The sequence below is a fragment of the Alosa pseudoharengus genome, unplaced genomic scaffold (genome assembly GCF_046254945.1).
Source record: "Alosa pseudoharengus isolate Yale_2024_CS ecotype anadromous, Long Island Sound unplaced genomic scaffold, YU_APseudo_1.1 YU_APseudo_1.1_scf_9, whole genome shotgun sequence".
Lineage (NCBI taxonomy): Eukaryota > Metazoa > Chordata > Actinopteri > Clupeiformes > Clupeidae > Alosa > Alosa pseudoharengus.
Window position 1 is genome coordinate 28,825,071 of NW_027468881.1, and position 18,683 is coordinate 28,843,753.

Sequence of the window (18,683 nt, forward strand, 5' to 3'; positions counted from 1 at the left end):
TTTCCCCTGGGGATCAATAAAGTATCTATCTATCTATCTATCTATCTATCTATCTATCTATATCTAGTAGGCTAGCCCAGGCTACTCCCACAAAATGTGTGATTTTGGGCATTGTTCAAGAATAGGTTATTTTTCCTACGCTGCGCGTCGGGGAGTTTTTGCCCCTCGCCCTCGTCCATTAATACCGTATAACAGGACACCTCGGCGGCCGTTATCCCTTACTTATCATATCATATTAAGCATGAACTGGAAGAATTGTCTTTATTGATATTAATAATCAATGTAAAAAAAGAGGATGGATGAGAATGTTCTTTCGTCTCTTATTATTGTTAAGCATTGGACCGTAAGGAGTCACGTGGTTAAAATACCCGCGTCGTTTCCATGGTTTTGTTTATATGACCGTATGAGTCACTGGCCAATAACTTTCGTCGAGTTGTGATGGGGCGCAGCAATTGGTGTGCGTCATTTGTGTTTTAACCAATGGAAATATGTGCTTTTTACAAATCGTTATGAATCCCGGAAGCTTTACTAGTGAGTTGGGCACTAGTGGAATAGGTTAAAAACCAGCTATCTCTCGTAATTTTATCATAAAAGGTAAGAATTACAAGCCATTTAATGTTTAAACTGTACTGTTGTCGTTACAGTGTGAGAGGTGAACGAAGTGGCACTAAGAATTAAATTGGTCGATAATGTATTCAGGAATATTCTCCTGGGCATGTGTGATTCATTTGGATTTCTTAAAACCTGGATAGTGCTAGATTAGTAAGCTTTTATGGCTAGTTAGTTAACTTTGCCAGCAATTAGCAGGCTAACAAGTTAGCTGTCTGAAGGACATTTGATAGTCATGTTTTCTTTTGAAACTTCTAACATGTTAGCCAGCGCAGAAACATGCAGTTGAACGAACTTTAAGCTGTGATGGGGATAACAAGTTATTGTCCAATGTTAAGCATTCTCATCAGTTTTGCAAACATCAAGGCAAAACAGTGTTGAAGATTACGTTAATTTGAAGCTTGGAAACCGCTTTGAATGTAGCTTAAACTTGAGAATTTCAACACTCTTTTACCATTGAAATGGCTAAGACTGGATTCTCTGAATAACAACATTTTCCTGTCATTTTCTCTCGAATTTTCTCTTTTTTTCTTGCAGACAGCATTCTCCCCTTTTCAGCAGAATTGCCGTCATATGAACTCAAATGGCGTCACCCTTTACCCTTTGTCAACAGAACCAAAACAGACTCCAACAAGGTTTTCCTGGGTAAGTTTTAATTGTACGTTGTTGTTTATATGAGCTCAGTTTGTTTTATATCCACCCAGTGAAAGTTGCTTTATACCAAATAACAGTCTAAATCTTACACCCCTCTTCCCCTTGAAGAATCTTAAAAACACACAATGAACAGTCAAAGGCTCCAGGCACCGTAAAGCTCTCCAAACCCAACACTGTCCACCATGGCACCAAACGAGGGCTTGAAAATCAGGATCCCTCTGCACCAGAGAGGAGTGCAAACACAGTCAACAAATTGAAAGGGGTGAGCAGACTTCCTGTACTGGCGAAATCCCTTCAACAGCGAGCCACTACGGACCCCACTCAAATCAAATGGGAAGAGAGACCTCTATTGGTGAGTAACAAAACCACAAAGAAGTTCAGTTTCTGTTACCGTTTTGCTTTTGTATATACTGTGTTCTGTACCATTTTTGTAAACATTTGCTCAATGCACTGTAAAACATTGGTGTGAAATGACCAATGCAGGGGAAAGAGAAGAGGAAGAAGGCATGCACCAAGCCCCAGCCATTCAACCTGTCACAGCCCAGAGCCAGTAGGTTTGGGACACAGAGGCAAGAGCAGGCCTCTGTAGGAACCACTGGCAAGGTCAGGACGATTCTAGCCTCTCATTCAACTCAGACCCGTCCTGCAAAGACACAGAGCAGTCTCCATCCCAAACCAAAGATCGGTGCCTCTGTACCCAGCAGAACTAAGCCGACAGGTCCAGGCACTTTCGGCGGTACTTCCACGCACACTGGGAGTCTCCCAGCAAAGACTGCCACGCTGAATGGAAAAACCTTTGACCAGTGCCAGAATGTTCTCTCAAGGCTAGAACATGGGGCTTCAGAGAACCAGGCTTCGGACTCGCTTTCCACTTTAGGTTGTCCTGTTCCAGAAAGTAAAACGGCAACCCGGTTAGACGTGTTAAAAGACATTAGTAAACATCTCGGCGGAATTTCACTCACATCTTCGAAGCATGCCACCAATGCTAAGGATGAGGGTCTGTCTGAAGCCAGAGACCATAAAACCCCATTCAGAACTCCCCACAGCCATGCTGCTCCTCAAAGGGTGAAAATAACAAGCCAGACCGCCCGGTCTACCCCGAGTGTCTGCAAACCTGAAAACACAACAGGTGAGTGGGATTTGATGGTTAGTAGTCTATCTGATTCTTGCCTTCCTTTATTCCTGATTGATGTGGTATCTTTAAATGACTGGTGGAAAGCTCCAGTCCCAGTCCACCCATAGTCTCTCAGTGATCAGACAGGAATTTGTCCCTTTGTAACTAGACTGTATGTGTGGGGACATGTCTGCAGGGCGGTATATTTATGTGCTCAAAAGGCTAGTTTTCAGCACCTGCCAAAAGTTGACCAGAGAACAAGTCTTAGAAGCTCTGAAGAATCATCCCCCCCACCCCCCTCCAGTTTGAATCCTGGCTGCTAATAGCAAGACTTCTGATTTGTTAGAAATTAGAAATTTAAAAGAAATCTTTTTTTGTCTGATTACACACATGTTACACATGGATATATGTATACTGTATAGCCATATTGTATGTCATGTCAGTTGTGGTTGATGAATTGTCAGTCTCAGAAAAGTAGCCTACAATCCAGTTTCCCCCTGTCCTGTTTTCTCTTGCACTTGTAGAGGGGTTCTGCCCTGACCCCTCTGCCCTCAGGAGTATCCTGCAGTCTGAGGGTGTGAAGGCCGCTGGGCTACAGGGGACTCTGCCCCGCCCCTCTGGACGGGGCACCTCTGTCTATCTGGTCAGTGAGTCTCTATGTAGAGATTTCATTTCAGTAGCTGAAACTGAGCATCTTATCTTAGAGTGGTATCACAATAGACTATGGAAGATGTACCAAATTATATACTAGACAAGACATACAGTGTCTAAACTGTGTGATTTTTTTTTCGCTGATTTTTTTTAAATGGATGTTACACTATACAACTCCTACACCTGTGACTGAAAAGTGGATATAATGATTGTTGCTTTTTTCTTGGATAGTCACTCACTCCTGCTTTTGACTAAACATATGTTCATGCATAAATACCATTAAGGCCAATGTGAAAGGTACATGATAGGCCAGTTAGTTAAGTTAATTCATTTCTACATTGTATAATGTTTTTGTTTGTTTGTTAATTGTGATTCTTGCTGTTGGTGACTTGTGTTGCTACTGCCTGACTGACACTCCTAATATGATGTTAACATTAATAATTGTTACAAACTGCATGAACATCCTTTTCAGCCCCAGAGGGTGTCAGTGTTGAAGAGTGCGCAACGACAAAAAGCTGAAGCCAACACAGGTCAGAACTGACCTGTACAAACAAAAAAAAGTATTCTCTGCCTATTTATTCCTCATTCCACAGCCCCCAGCTGTCAGCACTTGTGTAATCGAGCTCTGACTGTATTTCAGGAAAGCCACAGGCCTTCTCCCCTGACCCAACGGCCCTGGGCAGCATTCTGCGGAATGAAGGCATCCAGCCCGGGGATCCTTCAGGGGGAGCCACAGCCCGCCCCTCAGCCTGTCCGTCAGGCAGGGGCACTTCTGTCTACACAGTCAGTCGCTCTGAACTACACTCACACACACACATACCATTGTGCAAGTGCAAAATCAGTCATGGAGAGAGGAGGCCTAAATGATCTAATTTTTTCTGCTCTGTTTTTCTGCTGTAGGCTCAGAGGGTGCCCATCTCAAAGTCACGAACCAAAGACGTTTCTGCAGCCCAGGGTCCGTGGCTTGTGCCCTTCATGACTCTGTTGACATGACTTTCCTCTCATTTTGCTCATTTCTCTCTCCTACTCTTATGACCTTGTGTTGCATTCATTCCACTGAAAAGGTCAGACAATGACCTCACAATGGCCGGCCCTGTACTAAACGCTGCTCTGCGTGTGTATTTCAGGGAACGCGGTGACCTTCTCCCCTGACCCCACCGCCCTTGGCAGCATTCTGCAGAACGAAGGCATCCAGACAGGGGGCGCCACACCCCGCGCCTCTGGCAGGGGCACCTCCGTCTACACAGTCAGTTTCATTTTATTCTGCGCCCCTCAGTCCCATTCACTACAACACAGACTTCATGGGTCAGGTTGTGCAGCTGATGTAATAGTGCACTTCTGTTTATCTGTTTGTTCCCCCCCCCCCCCCCATCCCTCTTATAGGCGCAGAGGGTTCCTGTGACAAAATCCCGAACTGAACTGATCGCAGCATCACTGGGTCAGATTTAGTCTGTTGTCTTTCCTTTAAGTCATATTTTCTGCAGTTGTCCTTTATGTACTTATGTCTGACGTGTGTGTGTGTGTGTGTGTGTGTGCCCCTGAGCAGGCCCAGCAAGGTCCAGCCCCCTAACCCCCGCAGTCAAATGGACTCCACTCAGAGTCCCCAACACCAAGCCACAGTCTATGGTTGGTAAAGCCCCCCCATCACCTCCTGTATTAGCCTATGTTATTTTAACTTTTAAGTGCCGGTTCTATGACTCACTGTGTGTGTGTGTGTGAACTCTAGAAAAGGCTCCTGTCTGCTTACCGCAACCCTAAGTTCAGTGGTTCCCCAGCCATCAGAGATGTCCAACCCTCCAGCTCTGAGCATCCATCCAACAAGGAGGTAAGTAGAGCTCAGAGATGATCCTCAAGACCAGGGACTATCAACACAGTTGACAAAGACGTTTGCTCAACATCTAATGGAGCTAAAATTCCAATACAGACTAGTCTAGTTAACACAAGACCACTTCTCATATCTCAATTCCAGGGTGTCTGGAAAGGTTTATTACTTCCAGGGATGTAACCAGCAGTGAAATTAAACTTAAACTGGTGCATTAAACTCCTAATCAAATCATTTTAGAAGTACATCAATCAAATCTTTCTTTTAAATGCAGTTATTTACTCAATTCCAAAGAAATCACACATCCATATCTGTTTAAAGGAGAAGTTCGGTGTGATACTGACCTAAAGTGTGTTGAAACATGATGAGTTCATGAGTGTGAACTTTTGTCTCATAGCTCATCTCGGCTTGTCCCCTGCACTCTGAAATCTGGCGCTAGTTAGCCGATGCTACCAACAGGTTTTCGATGGGGGGTGCCTCGGGCATTGGCCTAGCCATGCAAATAAATCACTGTTTTACACCATTTACGAGGCTCAAAGTAGCTCCACACTTCATTGGTAGACTTCCGAGGGCCCTGACCTTTTTACCTTGTTGGTAGCATCGGCTAACTAGCGCCAGATTTCAGAGTGCAGGGGACAAGCCGAGATGAGCTATGAGACAAAAGTTCACATTCAAATTCACACTCGGTATCATGTTTCAAAACACTATCACACCGAACTTCTCCTTTAATTCAGTCGCCATCAGTGCAGCCATTGGTTGTGTTGAATGCACTGCTCTATCTATATAAAGCCCTCCCCATGCTGGATAAGCGATTGTGATTTGTTTTTTTGGGAAATGGGAGGTCAAGGGCCTCCTTGCCAGACTGCCCTGCAGAGCAGATTCAAACAGGTTCGTCTGGGTTCTCCCAGGCTAACTAGAGACATGGCTAGATCAATGAACTGAAAAGAATGTGTTTGCTGTCTACTCTGCTGAGGTTGTTATGATGAATGGAAATGGTTGATGCATCTTTTCCAGGATGGTGTTGTTCAAAGGCTATTTGAGGAGCAGGAAGAGGAGGAGAAGATGGAGGATGATGAGGAGCAGCACGCTCTCCTGCAAACGGGTGAAAACGCTGAACTGGAAGAAGAGGTGAGTCAGATCTAGAACCACTTTAAAATCTCTACCTCAGTGTTTATTTCTCTCTTTATTTCGGTCTCTTTCTTTGTCTCTTTCTTTCTCTCTCTCTCTTTTCTTTCTCTCTCTTTTCTTTCTTTCTCTCTCTCCTTTCTCGGTCACTCATCCCCTCCACCTTCCTGTCATGCCTCCTCCTGCAGGCCGAGCCCCCCGTGACTCATGAGGCAGAGGTACCTTTCCCCCTGCAGGGTCCTGCCCCCACTGAGACGAAGGCTAGCCACGTGCCTTTCCTCCAGGCTCCGAACAGGGACTCTGTCATCGTGCTGTGCTCAGGGCAGAGGCTCTTTGGGCAGACGCCCGCACGAGGGACCGCCCCGCTCACAGAGACGCAGGCCCTGTCCAGCGCCACCCAGGAGGCCCACGGCCCCAGACTGCCCGTTGGCACACTACCCTCAGGTTCAAAGGTCACGGCTAGCTCGGAGAACACCATTTCCGCTAAGGCCACTCAACTCTGTCAGAAGAGAGGTAGGGTCACAGCTGCTGCCTGGCCAGTGGTTCTTACAGAGGGCTTGAAATCCACCCCTAAATCTTCTTTAAAGGAACCGTATGTAGGATTTTGGCCAAAACTGGTACTACAATCACTTTCAAAATACTGTAGAGCGGTGTACACCGCAGATGTTGTAACTAGAGCAGAGCTGGCAACCCAGATGCCGAAACACTACTGACTTTGTGATTACTAGATAGGTGGAGGGTGGCGGATCAGGCTAAAACACAAATATGTAAACATCAACATCAGTTGAGGGCTGCAACTTCACTTTTTTAAATGACGATATCCTGGCCGGACTACTTTTGTCAGTGATATAAGTATTTGAAATTAGCATGATTTCCTAATGTCTAGTGACAAATCAGGGCCATTTTATGATTAATTGAATTACATTTCTTACATACGGTTCCTTTAAGTGTTGCTACTTCCTATTATATCAGACTGCCGCCACTTTCCCAATGCGGCATATATTTTTCATGAGATTTAGAATCTTAATGTTAAAACATAGGAGGCCTCTGCAGTTTATCCATCAGGCTCACCAACTTGGCCATTAATGATTCTGTTGGAATTATTTAAACGTGTGCTGACGTGTGTGTGTGTGTGTGTGTGTGTGTGTGTAGTGTTGGAGCTGCGCAGAAGGCTGCCCATCCTGGAGGAGCTGTTCCTGGACGAGGAGTGTGCCACCTACATGTCCCAACCTCAGTACTGTGTAGCGTTGCCCCGCTGCTCCAACCCTGTGGCCAGTACACTACTCTACCGGGACTCCACAGTGAGTTTTTGCCCTCTTCCTCTCTTTTATCATACACTTTGCCCCCCCCAGAGCAACTCGGGTTTAAGTGCCTTGCTCAAGGGCATAAAGGGGGAAACCGGGAAACCAACCCACAACTTTTCAGGCTACTGCATGCTAGCTCAGTTCCATTGCCACTACGCTACCACCGCCCAATAGACCTCTGAAGTTCACCTACAAAAAAGCTACTATCTTTGCCCATGTAAGGTGATCCGGTATCTTGAGATTTTCCTATGGAAAAATAACATGGCGATTTTGAATTATCACACCTGTTAAAGGGACACCAGGCTTGATGCCTTTTCTCTACGAAGCTCCCCCTTGCGTCTGTACGTGTCGATACGTGTGCGAGCCCTCACTCGGTCTGAAGCTCTTTTCCTTTTCTTTGCATCTTCCGTCAAGGGCTTTCGCTGCTTCTTCGCCGGTGTTCCAGTTTAGATGGTGAGCAGGTTAACTTGTGATATTTGCATAAAATCCGTGAATATTCAACAAGACCCTGCCTACTTGTTAACAACGCTTTGCTCTGCCTCCGCCCTTCCAGTGCTGGAGATTCACATTTTCACAAGCCTACAGTGTGTGACAGAATATGAAGCAAGATCTTGCCGAAAACATGCGGGAATCGCTATGTATAATGCATGTTTGCTTAAGCATCCACACAAAATGTTGTGCAAACAGGAAATGTGTCAAAGTAAATCAGCGAAGGTTTTGTTGGGTTTCGAACATGAGTCTCACTGAGGCAAAATGATCCAAGCAGTAAGCACTATCACCACTACGCCACAGAGAGCAACACTTTTCATTAGTCTATTAGACTAGTCTACTAGCTTACTAGCTATCCTGATGTCCATGTTAACTGGTGATAGCCTATAACATGAGCAAACACAGCGAATGCATGCCTTGAATAATTCAGATTAATTTTGCCTCAGTAATTTTGCATCACAAACAGTAACAAATGACCCCATCAGACGTTGCTCGTTTTTTGTGCAGAAACACACATTGTGATTATAATGCGCAAAAATTATGAAGATCACTTGGGCCTCGAACTGCTCACTAAAATAGCAAGCTAGCAGCAATAGTCCACCCTGCTAACCAACTGCACCACTGGTTATTTTGTTTCTATGCAATAGCATGGTTTTCATATTAAATGAATGTAGGTCTATGTTGTCTTGTGACAGCTTATTTGTCAATCGATCAAGATATTCATTATAGCAAACATCTAGGCTAAGTGAATGTTTTGCAACAGCTGCTGAACGAGCAGTAAGTAGGCTAAACTATTTTCTAATTTAGGCTACTGGGAATCTGAAACAGCAACATCTGTCATCAAACTCTCTAGCTACATCAAAGTTTTGTAATATATGCTACCATGATAACCATTTTGTGTCATCAAATTAGGACCAACAAATTAAATAATATTTAACTCGGAGAAAATAAGTTTCATGTGTTCACTTCAAATCATTAGACAGCTCACTGCATAACTTCACCGAGACATGACACTAAGTTATGATAATTTTTGCACATGACTGACATATTTCATATTATTAACCCCCAAAACGGAATAAAGTGTCAGTGGGACATGCCAGTTTGTTGTACATCAGTTAGGTTTTGGTATGTGAGGCAAAGATGAACCTATTTTGTTGTTTTGAGGCTTGCATATGCCCATGTTAAATTGTGATGGCACCAGTTAACATGGGCGTATATTTCTCACTTATGTTAACCTGTGTTAACTTTTTCTAACAGTTCAATATATACATAGAAATCTGGCATTGATTTCAGTGGCTCGTAGTGTAGTGGTATAGACAATGTAGAAGCTAATCCAATCAACTTTCTTGTCCATGCATGGTTCGAATCCCAGCTAGATCGCTAGTTTTATTTTTTTCCATTAATTCAGTATGTGTCATATTTGTGGATAATGCTTAAACAGACATGTATTAGACATACACTGGTGATGTTTTCAGCGATATCCGTTATATTGTCTCACTTGCAAACACTTCGTGAAAATGTAGCCTAATATAAACCTGCACTATCAGAGGCAGAGCAGATTAAGTAGGCAGGGTCTTGTTGAATATTCACTGATTTTATGCAAATATCACCAGTTAAACTGCTCACCATCTAAACTGGAACACCGGCTCTGCCATTATGCACACGTTTGCAACAATCGCTAGCGTTTCGTTAGCCTGCCTCTGTGCTGTGGATGCAGGATGTAAACTGTCTGAGACTTTGTGCAGGCATGCAAACTCCTCACCTTTCGGCGAAATTCGCCTTTTTGAATCCTAAATGACTGACTTACGTGGTTTGTGCAGAACCGATGAGAAAATATTTAGGGGGGGGGGGGGGGGTCAACGTGAGCTGAGTTTACTTTTGTGCAGACACAAACACATCTTGGTGTTGCCAGAGCGCCATTAAAAAATTCAGCAACGAATGTTAGGCTATGTGCGTTTACTAAACATCAGTGGAAGCTTGTTGCTGCAGAGGCAACGTGAACAGAACGCTCGCGCAGGTATAGCCTCCTTTTGTGAGCGCAGATAGATGCGTCTGAAATGTGAGCACGGCGAGGAGAGGTGCCTAGAGATGTCACAGGTGGGTGGGCTAGTTGAAACTTTCAACTTCTGTTAGCAAAAGACGTTGAGATTAGTGTAGCGACGTAGCATTGGCGGTTTTGTTTTAATGTTGTTAAAGTTAGCGATATGAGACAGAAATATAGACACAACGAGTTAATTTGATGAATAGGTATACGTGCTGTAGCCTACTTGGTCTAGATCACAGACCTTATCAGTATAGCAAAGGCTAATGTGAATAACCTAAAGAGTTAAATGTCTCCTAAACTGGGCTGTGCAAAACGTTTAACTCTTTAATTATTCACATTTAACTCTTTAATTATTCACATTAGACTTTGCTATACTGATCTTGCTCAGAGACAAAATCAGTGTTGATTGACATGTCTTTAAGAAACGTTCAGTGACCTGATCTGAAGTAGCCTGTGCCTATAGGGTAGGCTACAGTTTAACATGTAGTGTGAACACTATTCACACAACACAACTTTATTGGTTGGTTAAACAAACTAACTAGCAAGTAACCTAGGCTGCAGGATAACACTTGTTATGAAACAGTGTGCCCTCCACAACACCCCCCCCCCCCCCCTCTCCCCCAACATTATAAATCAATTGCACCATATTGCTATGTAGCATAGTAATGTTATACACCATTTGAAAGCTTGGACACTTGGGAATCCATATATGACAACCTTTTTTATGTACAATCTGTATAGTGCTTTACATTGTCAGATTAATTTTACTATGTCTCAATTAAATTGTATCAAATTGCCCTCCTCCCCCTCCTGTGCTTCCCTACCTTCAGTGTGTATCCTTATCAATAAGATAGATGCAGCAAATTGGGTATTGAAATAGTCACAGGAATCCATATTTTTATCCATTGTTTTATCCAATATGTGTTGTGCAGATGTATAATCCATCTTATCCACACCCATTGAACCAACAAAGAAAATGCAAAGACATTTCTGTAATTATTCTTGGGCTGTAACGATATACGATTCGAAACCGAAATCGCGACATTCATATCCACGATACTGTGTCGCGGTGTGAAAAGGCAGAATCGCGACACACCCTTTCTAGTGTTTCACGCAGTGCTTTGCAGCTTACGCGGCCGCAAAAGCAACCACATCTCCCGCTTTACTTATCGGTAGCCTACGTTGTCCAAAAACAAATAAATAAATAAATAAATAATAATTTCATACCTCTCCTTGCTTTCATTGTAGACTATGTGTGCAACTTTACCAAACAGTATAGAAGTAAACCCCCTCTCCTTGCCCTGCTCTCTCTAGCGCTCCCTCCCTCTCTCTCCCTCCCTCTCCTGCTCAATGAACACGCGCGACTTAAATAAAACATTCACAATCGTGAAAGCAAGGACGCATAGAAGACGACTAGCTAAATTACTATTAAATCCGCTTAGCATCATCAGCATGCTGCACATATTTTTTTTAAACTCTTGCATTGAAATTGACTGATCATCTCAATACCAACGTTTCCCAAAAGGGCCTGTCCCAAGGAGAACAAGTATTACCTTGAAACTTAAACACACATGGGGAAACTGAACAGTCCAATCAGTAGACTATGATAGCATAGTTGGCTAGCTTAGCCTACTTTGTTTACAATATTTCCAGGCTTCAACCAGACAGCTGAATTAAAGACGTAGAGTTGTAATAAAAAATAGTAGGCCTAGGCTATAGGCTAATCTGCATAAGTGTGCTGTCATAAATATCAGTCATTCAGAAAAATATTTTTTATATCAGGATATAAAATAATAGATATATTATATTGTAATCCTCTGGTGTTCTAAGGGAGGCTATTAAAATGTTATTTAATAACAAACAAAAAAGCCCCCCCCCCCCAAAAAAAAAAGAAAAAGAAAAATCGAGATTCGTATCAAACCGTGGGTCAAAAATCGTGATACAAACCGAATCGTGAGGTTGGTGTATCGTTACAGCCCTAAATTATTCCATAGTGTAGTCATTCCATCAGAACCTCTGACAAACAATCCAAATAGTCCAGAAACCACACAGTAAGGCTTTTATTGTCAGTATGCATTTTGGGTAACCAAAAGTCCTATGGGGAGTTTTCATTGGGCATTTTACAAAACACATGAGCATATCTTAGCAAATAATGGTCTAAATGACTAATTTTATTTTGATCTACTTTTGCACACAGCTTCAGAAGACCTGGTCTAGACACAAAAATGCCCATTCCATAGGAAGTTAAAACATTTCAAATTGATTTTACAAATTAGTCTAGTCTTCCCTATTTATGACCGCCGCGCAGCGAAGCGGCGGTCATATAGGTTTAGTCAGATTTTTTTCTTTTTCGCATGTCCAAATTTCCGTCAATGAGTCCCGGGACACTGAAAGACCGGGGTAGACGAAACTGGGTGGGCATGTAACTCCATATGGATAGCATGGAACCATCGTTTTTCGTTTTGATCTGTAGCCCCCCCGCTGGACTGCACCCCCCGAAAGGAGGGTAGGGCAGACACAGTTTTCTGTGAATATCTCGAGAACCGTAGAGTTTAGGAAGACCATTTTTTTTTTGTAAGTTGATCTCAAGGGGCCATGTCAACCCATTCCATAACCACTCATTTCATTTATAGCGCCACCTAGTTAAACACAAAAAAGTAAAAATGAGGTGTTGTAATCGCAGGTATCTGTGACCTAACATAGTCAAAACTGCACGAAATTGGAAGTGTAGAATCATTATGACACCCTCTGAATGCACGCCAAGTTTCGTGGAATTCCGTTCATGGGGGGCCACACAATAAATTCATTTATGTTACTATACACCAACTGGCCTGTAGGTGGCCGGAGACAGTTTTCTGTGAATATCTTGAGAACCGTAGGGCCTAGGAGGTCCACCTTTTTTTTGTATGTTGATCTCAAGGGGCCATGTCAACCCATCCCATTACCACTTATTTCATGTATAGCGCCACCTAGTTAAAAATTAAAAAGCAAAAATGTAGGTGTTTTCATCACAATATCTCTGGCTGACATGGTCAAAACTGCACGAAATTGAAAGTGTAGGATCATTATGACACCCTCCGAATGGATGCCAAGTTTTGTGTACTTTCGTTCATGGGGGGCCTTACAATAAAATAATTTATGTGTACATTTAGTGACATACACCAACAAGGATTCCCGGGACACTGAAAGACCGGGGTACACAAAACTTGGTGGGCATGTACCCCCACATGGATAGCATGGAACCGTCATTTTTCGTTTTGATCTGTAGCCCCCCCGCTGGACTGGACCCCCCGAAAGGAGGGTAGGCCAGACACAGTTCTCTGTGAATATCTTGAGAACTGTAGGGCCTAGGATGACCATTTTTTTTCCGTATATTTGCCTCCAGGGGTCATGTTAACCCATTTCATGTGCACACATGTGCACAAACAGATACACACGCACACACACACATTCACAGTAATCATACGTATGACATATACTCACACAGTAGACATATGTACGCTTCCATGCACAGGCACATACGCAGGCACACACACAAGCACGCACACACACACACACACACACTCACACCCACACACATAACATAAACATAACACAAACAATCAAGAATTTCTCAGAATTATGAACAGGCAAGATGGAGGTGGGGTTGTATAAAATTAATTTTACATGTGAAATTTTATGAACTAATCATGTTTTGGGACTTGTTGTCTAGCAGATACCAGTGAGAATTGAGTGTGGATAATGCAATTTAGTGAGACAGTTAGAATCATATAGGCCTTTCAGCGTGATTTCTTTTTGTGGAAAAAATGTGCTGGACTGGGCGGCGGTCATATTTTGTACCGCTCTGCGGTACATCTAGTTTATATAATGTTAGTCTGAAATAGTGTGTGTCTCAAGCAAGTTTCACCTGGTTTGGTTCAACAAATATTCAAACTTATCATCTTTATTCTAATACTATGCCTACTATGTCTTCATGTCCAATAGGCCTGAAATCTTCAGAAATGTCTGAACTTCAGGCACAGAGAAAAAAGAAAGAAAGAAAGCTCATGTAGATTGCTTAGGAGGAGAGGAGGGCCATGCTGAAGCATGCTGCCAAACAGTGCAACGGGCCCCTCACGCTTAAGGGGAAATAGGAGAAGAAGACACTTTTTTTATATTCACTTATTTTTATCATACATATGATATTTTTGGCCACAACAATTTTTTTAGTGATTTTATAGTTTGTTTTCTTTGTAAATCTCTGGTTTTGGGCCATTTCATACTCCGTGGAAGCTATGCACTATTGTCACTTCGCGTGCCCTTCTCACCTTTTTCACCCCTGGCCAGTTTGCATGCCTGTTTGTGAGACTGAAGGTCGGCGGTTTGGATACACCAAACTTACAAGCAGGATATTCTTCCTACAGGCAGTAGGGGCGGGCGAGAGAGTCTTTATTCGCCCTGTAATGAGTAATTTAACCATATACCGACTTACGAAGATGATTAATTAACACGAAAACGTTGCCTGGTGTCACTTTAAACTCTCACGGGGACGAAGAAATAAGAATGCAGACGTTTTGCTCTAAACACTTTTGTTCTCTGTCTTCTACTGGATACTGTGATCTTCGGTACGTTAAGACGGCACCCTTTGATTTTTACTACCCCAGAGCTAACTTGCAATGCAACTTGCCATAGGTAGTTAGCTTCAATTAACACCTGGATCTCCTTATATGGGCAAATATGGCAGCTTTGGTTTCTTTTTGTAGGTGATCTTCAGAGGTCTATTTAGTCATCAGTAAATAGTCTTTTAGTTGTTGTTCCCACTACCTTCTAGGGCTGTCACTTTTGTGAAAAAATCCTGTTCGATTTTTGAGACATAAGTGTTCATTGAATCGATTTTTCATGTCTAAAGACGTTTCCATTGTCAACGCCAAATATAGGCCAATCCTCAAACAACTAACAGGCATTAGGGACTGTACGATATTTACCGGGGGGGAGGGCCGGTCGTCAGGGGGGGAGGGCCTAAGATAATTTTTTAAGCCTTAGGGGAAGGCCCAGGAGAATTTTTTTGGCCTGATCCATGATATTTTTTTTCCCTGATCAATGATCCGTTTTCGATATTTTAAAAGGTTTGTAGGCCAAAACATGATTCATGTCTCTTTGACAGAGTGGGCGAGTCCAAAAAGTCGCAACAAGCTTGCAGGTCACCCATGGTTATGAGTCATAAACAAAATATTTTAATGATATTCGGGTCATTTGCGTGCGGGTCAGTTAAAATTAATTCAATATATATTTTCTACAAATAGGCCTACTTAAAATATCACGAAAAGGCTAGCATCAATACAGTAAAGCATCAATACAGTAAAGTCAACAGTAAAGAAGCTGAAGACGCGAGTTAAAATAATAAAGACACCCCTTCAGGAAAAGCGATAGGCTATGGGAAATATTGGGAAAAGTTCTTAAAGAAGATGACAGTAGTACAAGTTATGGTCTATGTAGGCCTACTTCTTGCGAAGCCATTTAAAAGTATGACAGCCAAAACTGGCAGCCTGCAGGAATAAATGGTATGGCACAGACTAGGCTACACAGCCATATCTACCGGTAGGCTATAGGTTCGCGCATGCATAAAAGTTATTAGTTCGTTGTGTTTGTGACTTTAAACAGTGGATGTGCTTTAGTAAAGCTTTGTGCTTCATTCAGCATTATAAACCAGTTCTTACGCTAACGTTTTAACCAGCAATGTATCTCTCTTGCCTACCTTGCCTCACCATTTCTGTTTTCGAAAGAAAGATGTATGTCCATGGCCTTCAAATCTTATCCTAGTGTTCTAATCCTTGGTGGTTGCGTGCGTGCTTGCGCTCTTATTCTCATTCTCTCTCCTGCGCAAACATTATGTCCTGCATGCCTACTGCGTGTAGTTCTACTGGATAAAGTTTCGCAAATAAATTAGTTTGTTTTACAGAAATGGCCTAGGCTACTGTCACACTGCATGCAGGCTATAACCAAAAGCACACATTTTGTAAATAAGCGGGTCAGATCGCGGGTCGGGTATAATTTTGTCCTAATTAATATTCGCGGTCCGAGTTGCGGTCGGGTTGATTAAAATATCGGGCGACCGCGGGCCGCTTGTGACCAAACTCGCGCAACACTGTGTACCCGTGTGTGTGTAAGTGTGCTTATGACATTTGCTGGCCGTTTTAACCTTGTAAACGTCATTTTCCGACCAGTTTTATTTGATTCACGTAGGGGGGAGGGCCTAGGAGAATTTTTTTGAGCTGGGGGGAGGCCCCTGGAAAAAAAAAATTGACCAGGGGGGAGGGCCAGGTAGAACATTTTTAACCCGATCGTCTGGCGACCGGCCCTCCCCCCCGCTAAATATCGTACAGTCCCTTAGGACAAATTAGGACAAACGTAAAGAGGGCGCTTGTAGACGCAAGCCAGCAATATTTCTGATGATTTATTGCCGTGAAGTTTCGTGCACAATGACAAACAGGAGTGCTACATTCTCGAAAAACAATAAGCCCAGGATACTGCCATTACATCAGTGACAAACATTACTGCAGGCTTCAACGTCTGTGTTTACGATTAGAAATGTCAAACAAATTTTGCATACATAGAACTCGATTGCACAGTTTGCATAGCCTACCGCTTTGTTCTTCTCCATATAGTTTGATATACCAAAAATCCGAAGTACTTCCACATCGAACTCCTCAAGTTATTAGGGCCTATCACTAGTCTCTCTCATGTCGCACAGGTTGATCGCGTTGTCCTCCATTTTTAGCATAACACGAGCAGCACAGCAGCTGATTGAAACAGCTGTTTCCGGTGCGTAAAATTGGTGGGAATTTTCTTTTTAGCTTTCGCAATGCTTACTGCACTTCGGAATTCTTTTATATTCTTATATTCTTGTTTGTGAATTTTGTTTAATTCGTTTAAAATTAATAGTGTACATATTTGGTTAAAATCGATTCCCTATTGTAGTTTTCGAAACTTGTGTTGTTTGGTCCAATCGATTGTGCAATCGATTTTCGAACGTAAAGTGACAGCCCTACTACCTTCTTTGCAATGTTGGTCGATTTCTGTCATCATTAAAAAAGCATCAATAAGTCATGGGGATGTCTTTCTATTCAGTCTTACACATTGATCTTGTTTTCTTGAGTCATTGATCTTGAGTCACTCTGATACTTTGTTCTGTCTTGAACATAATCATGAGTAGATCTCGTGGATCTTTATTGTTATCTGTTAACAGTGCATTGATCCTGATGTTTTTAGATTACCGTAGATTAGATTAGATTCAACTTGCCCAGTTGTGATTGTGAATGTTGTTGGTTTGTTAAATGTGAGTATGCGGCCTGTGCTTGTGGGATTAACTGTATTCTTTCTTTCTTTCTCTTTCTGTCTTGTCTCCGTGTCTGTTCTTTCATCAGTGTTTCATGCCGATTGGCCTGGCCTCTCCTAGCCCGACCTCGTGCTCTGTGTGATCGAGAGCTCTCCTGTATTTATCCTCCTTTCGTAAAGTGAGAACATGACTACACCGGTCAGTGTTAGCCTTTGTTTAGTCGGCAGATGAAGCTCAGGTGTGCTTTTTCGATTATGGGGTGTGTGTATGAACCCTCTCACCCTCCCAAATTAAATTATGTGACAAATTTTCACTTTTATAATGTCTACTACAAACAAGGATTAGGTCGCACAAAGTGTATGTTCACTCTTTGTTGGCTATATGCACACCCATCAACCACTGTATGTGCCTATACCTCCTTAGCCACATGAGGAATCAAAACCTTGACTAAAATATGATGAATCTGTGCACAAGTAGATCCATTGTTTTCTATGTTCCATGTGTTCTTTGTTCACCCAAGTTATAGTCTTGATCACTGTTCAGAATAACTTCCTTCTAAAACCGCAGTGTTTTGTGTGGACCAAGAATCAATTTACATGTTTGTTTCTGTCTCTAAACCCAACACTAATATGACAACTGATGTGTAAACTGGTCACAGTTTAAAGCTCAGGTCCTTGTTACTGTCTTGCCCCAGTTTGAATTCCCTTGTACAAAATTCACATAGCTGTTGTTGCCATACATCATAATATACCTGTTCAGTTCCATCACCCTAAATAGTCACTTATCTAGTAAGTATTTTTAATCCTGCCTTTTTACAAGTGTGTGTGTGAGTGTGAGTGAGTGCCTGTGTGTTTTTAACGTCGGCAGTGTGCCATAATTCATCAGTCTGTAATTATTGTATGAAGAGTGTTATAATAAAAGTATTATGATGTATTTATTTTGCACTCTGTGCTTTTATTTACGTCACTGCTCTATGTTGAGTAATGTTTTTTGCAACTGATGTGCAGGAGGTTCACTGAAGCTTGTTGTTCAGCTGCATAGCTGCTCTGTGGTGCTGTGTAGCTGGCGCTCGTGTCCTCCCTCACACACTCCTCAATGGCTGTCTCTTGGAAAGAGCAAAGGACGGCCGGTGTCACATTTGGCCTTTTCTGTCCTGCAGCATCACCCTCTTTGCCCTTTAGATTATAGCGTCGTGTGATCGACACCTCACACACGGCTTGTGAGCCAGTGGGGTCATGGAGATCATGTTCATCGAAGCGGGTTTTCATTCACATTCCACCTGCCAGTTAGGCAAGTGCACTCCCAGAAAGCGTCCCATCGTGATGTTTAATTGCTCAGCCTGTGTTTTTTTGAATGGTGGCATCGAAGGGCTTGCCCACAATGCATTTCTGTTGCTTGCAACTCTGACTGAGGGTGACTCAGCAAATGAATGCCAGGCAACCCATAGAGGCAAGGTTATATGTGCCATGCATATAGCATGCCATTTCCGGTATTTACACCAGATGACTGGATAGTTTGTAGCACATGTAGCAAACCCTGAGACAAGGGAAATTTTT

The 18,683-nt window shown here is 42.7% G+C and overlaps 1 protein-coding gene across 2 annotated transcripts; it reads left to right on the plus strand.

Moving 5' to 3' along the window:
* The first annotated feature begins 508 nt into the window (after positions 1–508).
* On the plus strand, positions 509–18,060 carry troap (trophinin associated protein). 2 transcript variants are annotated; one of them, XM_076277418.1, is made up of 16 exons: positions 509–594; positions 1,147–1,254; positions 1,372–1,615; positions 1,747–2,392; positions 2,902–3,020; positions 3,501–3,558; positions 3,669–3,811; positions 3,929–3,983; positions 4,156–4,274; positions 4,412–4,466; positions 4,575–4,654; positions 4,755–4,853; positions 5,865–5,978; positions 6,164–6,488; positions 7,128–7,276; positions 17,216–18,060. In XM_076277418.1, exons 2-16 carry the CDS (start codon positions 1,193–1,195, stop codon positions 17,267–17,269), a joined length of 2,322 nt encoding a protein of 773 aa, XP_076133533.1. In that variant the 5' UTR covers positions 509–594; positions 1,147–1,192; the 3' UTR covers positions 17,270–18,060. The 2 variants fall into 2 exon arrangements, with proteins under 2 accessions (XP_076133533.1, XP_076133534.1); XM_076277419.1 differs by having other exon boundaries at positions 6,212–6,488.
* The last annotated feature ends 623 nt before the right edge of the window (positions 18,061–18,683 follow it).

What these genes read in the sequence shown, in the direction of transcription:
- troap (XM_076277418.1), top strand. Translation starts at nt 1,193, where the DNA reads ATGGCGTCACCCTTTACCCTTTGTCAACAGAACCAAAACAGACTCCAA. An exon ending in GGGAAGAGAGACCTCTATTG is followed by an intron (nt 1,616 to 1,746) that starts GTGAGTAACAAA and finishes TGACCAATGCAG; the next exon opens with GGGAAAGAGAAGAGGAAGAA. An exon ending in AGACGTTTCTGCAGCCCAGG is followed by an intron (nt 3,984 to 4,155) that starts GTCCGTGGCTTG and finishes TGTGTATTTCAG; the next exon opens with GGAACGCGGTGACCTTCTCC.